The sequence below is a fragment of the Ruditapes philippinarum genome, unplaced genomic scaffold (assembly GCF_026571515.1).
Source record: "Ruditapes philippinarum isolate M1 unplaced genomic scaffold, ASM2657151v2 ctg668_1_1_1_1, whole genome shotgun sequence".
In the NCBI taxonomy this organism is placed as follows: Eukaryota; Metazoa; Mollusca; class Bivalvia; order Venerida; family Veneridae; genus Ruditapes; species Ruditapes philippinarum.
This window is the reverse complement of record NW_026865876.1, coordinates 124,806-133,813: the sequence shown is the minus strand read 5'-3', so window position 1 is coordinate 133,813 and position 9,008 is coordinate 124,806. Positions and strand designations below refer to the sequence as shown.

At 32.0% G+C, this 9,008-nt stretch overlaps 1 protein-coding gene across 4 annotated transcripts in view; it reads right to left on the bottom strand.

The window, feature by feature from the left end:
- Positions 1 to 251: 251 nt before the first annotated feature.
- Positions 252 to 9,008, bottom strand: part of LOC132730625 (RUN and FYVE domain-containing protein 2-like) — a 71,544-nt gene continuing 62,787 nt past the window's right edge. For all 4 annotated transcript variants that reach the window (XM_060716593.1, XM_060716597.1, XM_060716596.1 and 1 more), the window contains 5 exons: positions 5,600 to 5,697; positions 5,169 to 5,255; positions 3,115 to 3,339; positions 1,815 to 1,941; positions 252 to 692 (listed from right to left, as the gene is read on the bottom strand). In XM_060716593.1, coding sequence (XP_060572576.1) covers positions 549 to 692; positions 1,815 to 1,941; positions 3,115 to 3,339; positions 5,169 to 5,255; positions 5,600 to 5,697 — 681 coding nt within the window. In that variant the 3' untranslated portion in view covers positions 252 to 548. The remainder of the gene's footprint in view (positions 693 to 1,814; positions 1,942 to 3,114; positions 3,340 to 5,168; positions 5,256 to 5,599; positions 5,698 to 9,008) is intronic.

Below are 9,008 nucleotides of genomic sequence, written 5' to 3'. Positions count from 1 at the left end.
TTACAAACGTTTCTTTAAAAAAGTTTTTAGTTTGGATTTTCTACATAATAATAATGAGTTATAACAATTCTGAAGCACATTTATACAGAACTGTGTTTTTTCCAATAAAAGCCAATTACATAATTAAATACAATTCGGGTAGTTTCAAGCAAATACCTTTTCTTGTTTAATGAGAAGTTGTACAAGTTATGTTAACCTACGTGTTGTACAAGAAGGAAAGTCCTTGAATAAATAAATATAACAAATATGTATATTTTTGATACAGACATATTTATGCAGATAAACAAACTGTTACAATATAATGCAAAGTTTTAAATGCTGATGCATTCAATGCATGTATTGAAGCTGAATAAGAGTCCATAAGTCATGACCAAATCACACTAGATAGAACTACCACATAAAAACCCCTCTCCTGAGTAAGTGAATAAATTCACTCATATAAGTAAATTGTATTGTTAACTTAATTAACAAATATCTTGTTACAAAACAAATGACTCCTTGGAATGTACACACAAAAAATGAAAATGTGTTTGATGATTATTATTGCACTAGTTGCCGCTAGCTGAGTATCTCTGAAGTAGAATTTGTTGGCAAGTGTCACAAACTCGGACAGGTTTGGATGACGATGGATGGGGCATCTTGTTGTCAGAACACTCGTTACAGAAAATCTCTCCACAGTTCCTACAGTGATGCTGTAAAGAATGTACACTATAGTGTATCGAAGCACTATGTTTTTAATAATCTTGAATTCAGTCAGTAATTTATTTCTGAAATCCTTACAAAACTAACTAACCAAGATTAGATTTAGAAACTTTGTACATAATGAAAAATACACATGTAAAAGAAAGCATTTAAATCACACATTTTAACAGTAAGTTATTCCACTGTGATGTCTAAGAAATTATAACGAGGTCAATATATACACAGTACATGTATACTGTTTATTCTATAATGCAGTAATGTGAAAATAACGCAGGAACGGTGAATATGTGCAATACATGGCCGTTACAAGCAACACAGTAAGAAACAGACCAATATATTTTAAAGTTAACCATATTGAAAGAAGTAAATCTGTGCATACAGCTGCTGAATCTTATCACCAATACTACCAGGAAAGTGTTTGTTTTCCATGATCATTCATTAGAATGACGGTCGAAATACTGTATCGAAGGAGACACTTTCCCGGACATATTTGTAACGAGGTTTTAAACATAACATCTAAACAGCCGTATGCTCTGGTTCATTTCTTTCAATCTGATTTACTATAAGATATATCCGTCCTTTAACTTACCCTTATAGAATTGGGTTTACATACCATGATGCTCTTTTCGGCATAATTCTGCACGATTATGCTATATTTTTGTACAATTCCTACGTTATTTTCAGGTTACTGCGTTACATTGCAAAATATAACATTGCTCTTCCCGTCTTCATATTTACAGCATGTATTGCATTTATTGTGTATTATTTGATTTACTGCACACAATATGGAAAACACATTTTACTAATTGAAACTGAACTTGTAAAACCGCGGGATGAAAATAGTAAGGAAAGACATGTTATATAGTGTCACTAGAAATATATAATTTTTTTACATAAATAGGGTCAAATATAAAAAAAATACAGTACAGTTAAAAACTTATTTCAGTTTGTATGACATGCAATTTATCGTTGGCAAATTACATTCCGTCAAATTTTGTTTTCAGTAGGTAAGTTTTTCTCAAAATTCTTATAATTCTAAATTTCTATCTTTATGCATACAAAACTAATTGCAAAGTTTCCATATAAAATGCATGGTTGAAATATTAACATACCTTTCTTCTAGCCACAGAAAATTGTTTTTCGCATTGTTTGCAACTTGTGACATCTTTGTCACTTGCCCAACTTGCCTCTTTGTTGGCCATTTGTAATTCTCTCATATCCTCAACCCTTAATTTTGATCTGTAATTCATTCAATACTATTAAAAACAATATATCTAACATTGTAAAATCAATTTAAAGAAATAGTGTCTAACAAAATAATTGAACAAGAGCCACCGTTGAGTGGGGGCAACGCTCAACTTTTTTACATTTTCTAAAAGCAAACAAATAAACAGTTTAAAGAAAAAGAAAAAAAAGAAAATGAAAGAAAAAATGGTTTTTCTTTTTTGAACTTTAATAGGTCTGTCTATTCACACTTTGCTTTGTCCAAGTATCCTTTCCATGAATAAATGACTAAGTTAAGAAAGTGATATCAAAATTCAATCATTTTACAGTCAAGGTCATTTAAAGGTCAAGGTCATATCTAAATTAGTCCACATGTCTGTTTGGTCACAAGTGTTGTTTTGTCCAAATATGAACCAAATCCGTACATAAAAAACAAAATTATGACCACATAACCATATTTTAATACACAATGTACAATTCATATTGACCTTGACTGTCAAGGTCATTTAAAGCTCAAAGTCAAGGTCTGTTCAACCTTTCAGGATATCTTGTCCAAAAGGTCTTTTTATCCATGTATGTCTTAATAACGAAGTTAATCCATTTACAGACAACAAAGTAATAGCCAGTTACAGCAACATAAATGAAAATTTCAATAATTTGACCATCAAGGCCAAGGTCATTTATAAATAAAGTTCAAGGTTTGTCTAGTTAACTTGACAGTCTATCCTAAAAGATTTTTATACTCAAGTTTGAAGACAATCCATTTAAAAATATCAAAGTTAAAGCCATAATTAGCAAAAAAAAAAAAACAACCAAAAAAGGGAAATTTAGAAATTTGACCTTGAAGGTCAAGGTCACTTATGAATGAAGGTCAAGGTTTGTCTTGTTGTCTTGTCTACTATAAGTTCTTGTCCAAAGGGTTGCTCTGGCGAAGTATGAAGACAATACACCAAGAAAAAAAAAAAGTTTTTAGCAAGGTACAAGTTTGCGGATGGCAACACGGAAGTGATGGTAATAATACCTCTATTATTTTTTTTAAAAAGTCGAGCTTAAAATGACATTTTAAGCAGATCTTAAATCAATTTAGTTAATTTAATTACAAGTCACATTATATTTTATAGACAGAAACTAAATAAGAAAGTTACATTGATTACCACTGTTCACTCAGTAGTATGTTTGTTTACTTACTCGCTTAAATGTGACCCCAATTCTGCCAAAGTTTTTTCATGATCATCACACTGTTTTTGCAATTCCTTAAACTGTCGTTGTAAGTTTTCATGATCAGTTTCTAAATTTTGATAATGATGTAATTCTTTCTGTAATTGTGAAGTTTTTGTCTTTTCCTGCTCTAGATTTTTCTGTAGATTACCTCTCCATTCTCTTTCAATACGTAAATCTGTTTCCAAGGCAGTTCTAAAAATGCATTTTATTTTTTACAAAGACATATTCATTTTTCATTAAAGATTTAGATTATGCTCTAGAATAAGTTCAGACCTCATTAAGATTCAGAAGAAGTTGTTTTCTCCTCATGTACTGATCAATGACTTTATTATGTACTATATTCATCCTATCACATTAAATATACAGTTTAGCATGGGTCAAACATGCTGTTCTCTATGCAAAGATTTTTTTTGGGTAATATTTCTGACCAAAGACGCTAAACTTTGCAAAGACAGTGTAAAGTTTGTTTAATCAATATATTTGACTTCATTGTGGGTAAACAACCTAATTGTGAAATAATTGACCAACATGTGAACTCCAGTAAACCCTATCAAACTTTGTGTGCATGGGTATAATAATCGAATGTATGACAAAACCCCACCCGAGTCATTAAACCCAACACCTCAAAATTTTATAGAGTGGACACAACCGCACACCTAAATTTTACAGAGTGGTCAAAACCCCACACCTCCAGTTTTATAGAGTGGACAAAACCCCACCACCTTAAATTTTTCAGAGTGACATTAATGAAATGTATTTGACATGAACTACATTTGAATCAATGTTTTTTCATTTGAATGATTTATTAATTTTTTTATTTTTCATATATGTACATATTTATTTAATAGGAATATTCTTTATTACTACCAGATATCCTTGTTTACAAATGTATAACTGATATATTAATTAATAAAATATTTTTCAATTGCTATTATTGGTCATAAATGATTGTGGCACAGTTATTAAAATTTGACTCAAATAAATGTTTACACTTTGATGTTTTAACAGTTAGTAAATTGTTTGTATAATCTCATTCATATTGTATTGATATTGAAATAAATGTTACATGCTACATTGTTTCTTTAGGGATTTGGATTAAGGTTTTTTGTGTACAGTTTGTAACACCTTTTTGAGAAGATGATCTCATGAGTAAAATTGTTTTCTTATCTTGCATGTGTTATAATGATCTAATTTGATATAACATGTGAAAACGAGCACCGCTAGGCGGAGCATTATATGCCCGAAAGTGTTTTTTTTTTTTTTAGTAAGGATGAAGCATTTGTAAGACATGGGAATAAGTTGTTCATCCTATAAAATTTTACAGCTGTAGGTTGATTAATACATGTACTTAAGTTATTAATAATGACCTTAACCTTTGACCTTGTGACCCCAAAATCAATAGGGGTCTTCTACCTTATATGGACAATCATCCTAAGAAGTTTGAATATTGTGAGCCAAATGGAACTTATGTTATCTATGTCTCTGATTATACATCATATTAATTAATTAAATGATCATTATTGACTATGATTGGTAAATAATGAAATTTCACGCCATCGTAATCAACAATGATTGATGTAAACTTAGTTTGCTGACTAATGTTGAAAGACATGTGTTGAATCATGATAAATATAATAAATCTTCCATAAAGATATTATATGTCAAATATCAAGATAATTATCATATTTTGACACTTCAACCTATCTGTGAAACAATAGCCTGTTACTTGAAGCAAACCACATATAGCACATGTACAGTCATTATTAAATTTAAAGGCATTAAAATTTTATCAAAAATATGTAATACTATGCAATTTATTCCTATAAAAGCCCTCATAAGTTACTGTGAAAATCATAAGCAACTGACATAACTGAAATATTAACTTTAACAAAAACAAAACATATACATTTCTGTACAATTTCTGGTTTAAAAAAGAACAAACTTCTTTAGCAGATAAGCTTTGTCCACAACATCAAATTCAATATAATAAAAAAAAAAAATTCTAAATAGATTAAAATTACTTTTTCGCATCCCTGTCTGCTAAATTCTGTCCAAGTTTCCTAGAAGTCTCAATTGCAGCATTTTTCTCACTTTCAATTTGCTTCATTCTAAAAAGCAAGTGGCATAAGTCCAGTCATTCACTCACATGATTCATACATATTCATACTAAAATATCAAAGATAATTCAACAACTGTTTTATATAAATTACCTTCCTGACAACATTATAACAAAAATGTTAGTTAAAAGACACATTTAAAGATATTGAAATAATTTTTCATAATATGAAATATGATACCCAAACCCTTTCAATTTCTCCTTTATAATTATTGTTTATGATGTCATTTCCTTGTGATCAATTATTGTTAACTGAATTAGAATAAGATTCATGACTTTCTCTACACATCAATCACTTATTGACTTGTCTTCTATTTATATTATCAATGATCTTACTTTTTCTCCATATCTTTGAGCACAGATACAAGGTTGTTTGTCTTCTCCTCCAGTTTACTAACCATTTCAGTTTTGTGTCTCAATGAGGTATCACAAGTCTGTAAACAAAAAAAAATTAATATTAATATTTTTCTTGACTCAAAATGTCAAGTGATTATCACTACAATCACTGTAAAATCTAAAAAGTTGTGTTTAAAAAGTCTATCTAACAATTATGTAGTGACATATACCTTAAAATAAATTCCTCACATGAAAGAATCCAAAGTCCCTGTCGGGATTCAAACCCACAGCCGTGAGGGGCAAGTGGTTTGAAGTCAACAACCTTAACCACTCAGCCATGGATGCCCCTACTATATAACATTATTTCTTATATAAGTATATACTCCCAATCTTAAAAGCACTGCAATTCTTGAAAGTAAATGGGCAACAGATGCTTACGGACAATAAATCATGTGCAGCCTCTTGCTGAGGTACTATACCTTGTTCTAACAACATTATATAACCTTAGTGTAAGCAAAAACATACTGCTGATATAAGAAAGAAAATGTTTATAACCAGGATACAACTAGACCCTTTGGTTATATTCTGATCTAAATTGTGATATTTGAATAAAAAACAAGTGTGTTTTCCTTTGCCGTACATCCGTAGCACATTGTATCACCTGTCCCTAACACAATAAACGGAAATTAACGCCATGTTGGTTTTTCTAATTGTAGTAACAATACTTCAGACTAAGTTGTTCTCGCTAATTGCTATATGTTCACTTGTTCTTATCTCACCACTTTTATATTTTATGGTATATATTTTAATAAATCTCAACTCTTTCAAAAACAACTTTCATAGAATGATGGTGAACATATCAAGCCAATTTGTTGAATTGATATCCCTCGCTCTGATAAATTAAAGCATTTCAGTATAAAGTACATCAGAGTATGAAATGAAAATGAATTTTTCTCTTCACTTATATACAAAGTCAGGAAGTCGGAATGGTGTCAAGCAAAAGAGTTCATATTGTAAAGAACATCCTTTCCAGATATAATGACATTAAATAACATAATACAATGTCATTTGGTCATTCATTTGAAGTTATTGTAACTTAAATAACAATACAAGAAACATGGCAATGCCATGAAACCAGGTTTTCAATTATCACCATTGTAGATAAATATGTTGTATTTGAAATACAAATACAAGCAACAAACAATGTAACTATGTGCAATGTAAAACATGAATAATGTAGGAGGAATTGCCACTGAAGAAGTGTTCACTATAATATTATGTATAAGGAAAAAAACAAAGGGCCATAATTAGGTCAAAAACTATATAATCACAAAACCCCGACAATATGTGCCAGGGTGCTTGATGACAAAGCTTTCTGTGAAAGTTTGAACAAAAATCCGTTGAGAAATGTAGGACGAGTTCAGCACAGAAGAATTTGTTCACTATAATTATATTGATAATTCTGTATAATGAAAAACAAGTTACAAAGTAGACATGAAATAATATATCATATCTATAAATTACCTCCAAAGATGATATGACCTTTGACTGCCAAATCAAGTTAAAAAACATGTAAACAGGATTTTCAATGTTAATGTCACTGTGACCTTGACCTTGGAGCCAGCCATGCGGAACATGCGTTCTGCATGTCATCTTGATGTGGTAAACATTTGTCTGAAGTTTCATCAAAATTCTTCAAAGGGTTGAAGAGTTACAGAGCGGACAGGATTTTCAATGTTAATGTCACTGTGACCTTGACCTTGGAGCCAGCCATGCGGAACATGCGTTCTGCACGTCATCTTGATGTGGTAAACATTTGTCTGAAGTTTCATCAAAATTCTTCAAAGGGTTGAAGAGTTACAGAGCGGACACAATTTCGTTTGACGCCCGCAACAGGATTTTCAATGTTAATGTCACTGTGACCTTGACCTTGGAGCCAGCCATGCGGAACATGCGTTCTGCACGTCATCTTGATGTGGTAAACATTTGTCTGAAGTTTCATCAAAATTCTTCAAAGGGTTGAAGAGTTACAGAGCGGACAGGATTTTCAATGTTAATGTCACTGTGACCTTGACCTTGGAGCCAGCCATGCGGAACATGCGTTCTGCACGTCATCTTGATGTGGTAAACATTTGTCTGAAGTTTCATCAAAAATTCTTCAAAGGGTTGAAGAGTTACAGAGCGGACACAATTTCGTTTGACGCCCGCAACAGGATTTTCAATGTTAATGTCACTGTGACCTTGACCTTGGAGCCAGCCATGCGGAACATGCGTTCTGCACGTCATCTTGATGTGGTAAACATTTGTCTGAAGTTTCATCAAAATTCTTCAAAGGGTTGAAGAGTTACAGAGCGGACAGGATTTTCAATGTTAATGTCACTGTGACCTTGACCTTGGAGCCAGCCATGCGGAACATGCGTTCTGCACGTCATCTTGATGTGGTAAACATTTGTCTGAAGTTTCATCAAAATTCTTCAAAGGGTTGAAGAGTTACAGAGCGGACACAATTTCGTTTGACGCCCGCAACAGGATTTTCAATGTTAATGTCACTGTGACCTTGACCTTGGAGCCAGCCATGCGGAACATGCGTTCTGCACGTCATCTTGATGTGGTAAACATTTGTCTGAAGTTTCATCAAAATTCTTCAAAGGGTTGAAGAGTTACAGAGCGGACAGGATTTTCAATGTTAATGTCACTGTGACCTTGACCTTGGAGCCAGCCATGCGGAACATGCGTTCTGCACGTCATCTTGATGTGGTAAACATTTGTCTGAAGTTTCATCAAAATTCTTCAAAGGGTTGAAGAGTTACAGAGCGGACACAATTTCGTTTGACGCCCGCCCATCCGCCCATCCGCCCATCCGCCCATCTGCCCATCCGCCCATCCGCCCGCCATACCCCAATCTAATAACCAGGATTTTCAAAATTGAAAACCTGGTTAATAAGGATTGAAGCATAAAGAGGCATTAAATTTCAACATTTGGACAAGTCATAAGTTACAGTCTTATTAGAAAAAACAACACTTTGAATTAGTTCAATTTAAAATTGTGTTTTTTTTTTATATCTATTTATCAAAAATGAAATACAAATAGGCTTCCTTTTTTCTCAAAGAATGTAATTATTACTCTTTTCATAGCTGTTAACAAAATATCAAAGATTGAAACTATTTTCTGCAACCAAAAATTAATCAATGACACACATATGATTGATAGTTCAACATCCAAGCAAAGACACTTTACTTAAAATATACAATAATACCAGCTTACTTTACCATCAACACAATTTCCACTAATTTAAAGCAAAAAGAGTCATTATATATATATATATATATCTATCTATATAGCAATAATAGCATATTTTGTAAATGTGATCAAAAGTAGACTACTTCATATAAAAGAAACTAAATCAGC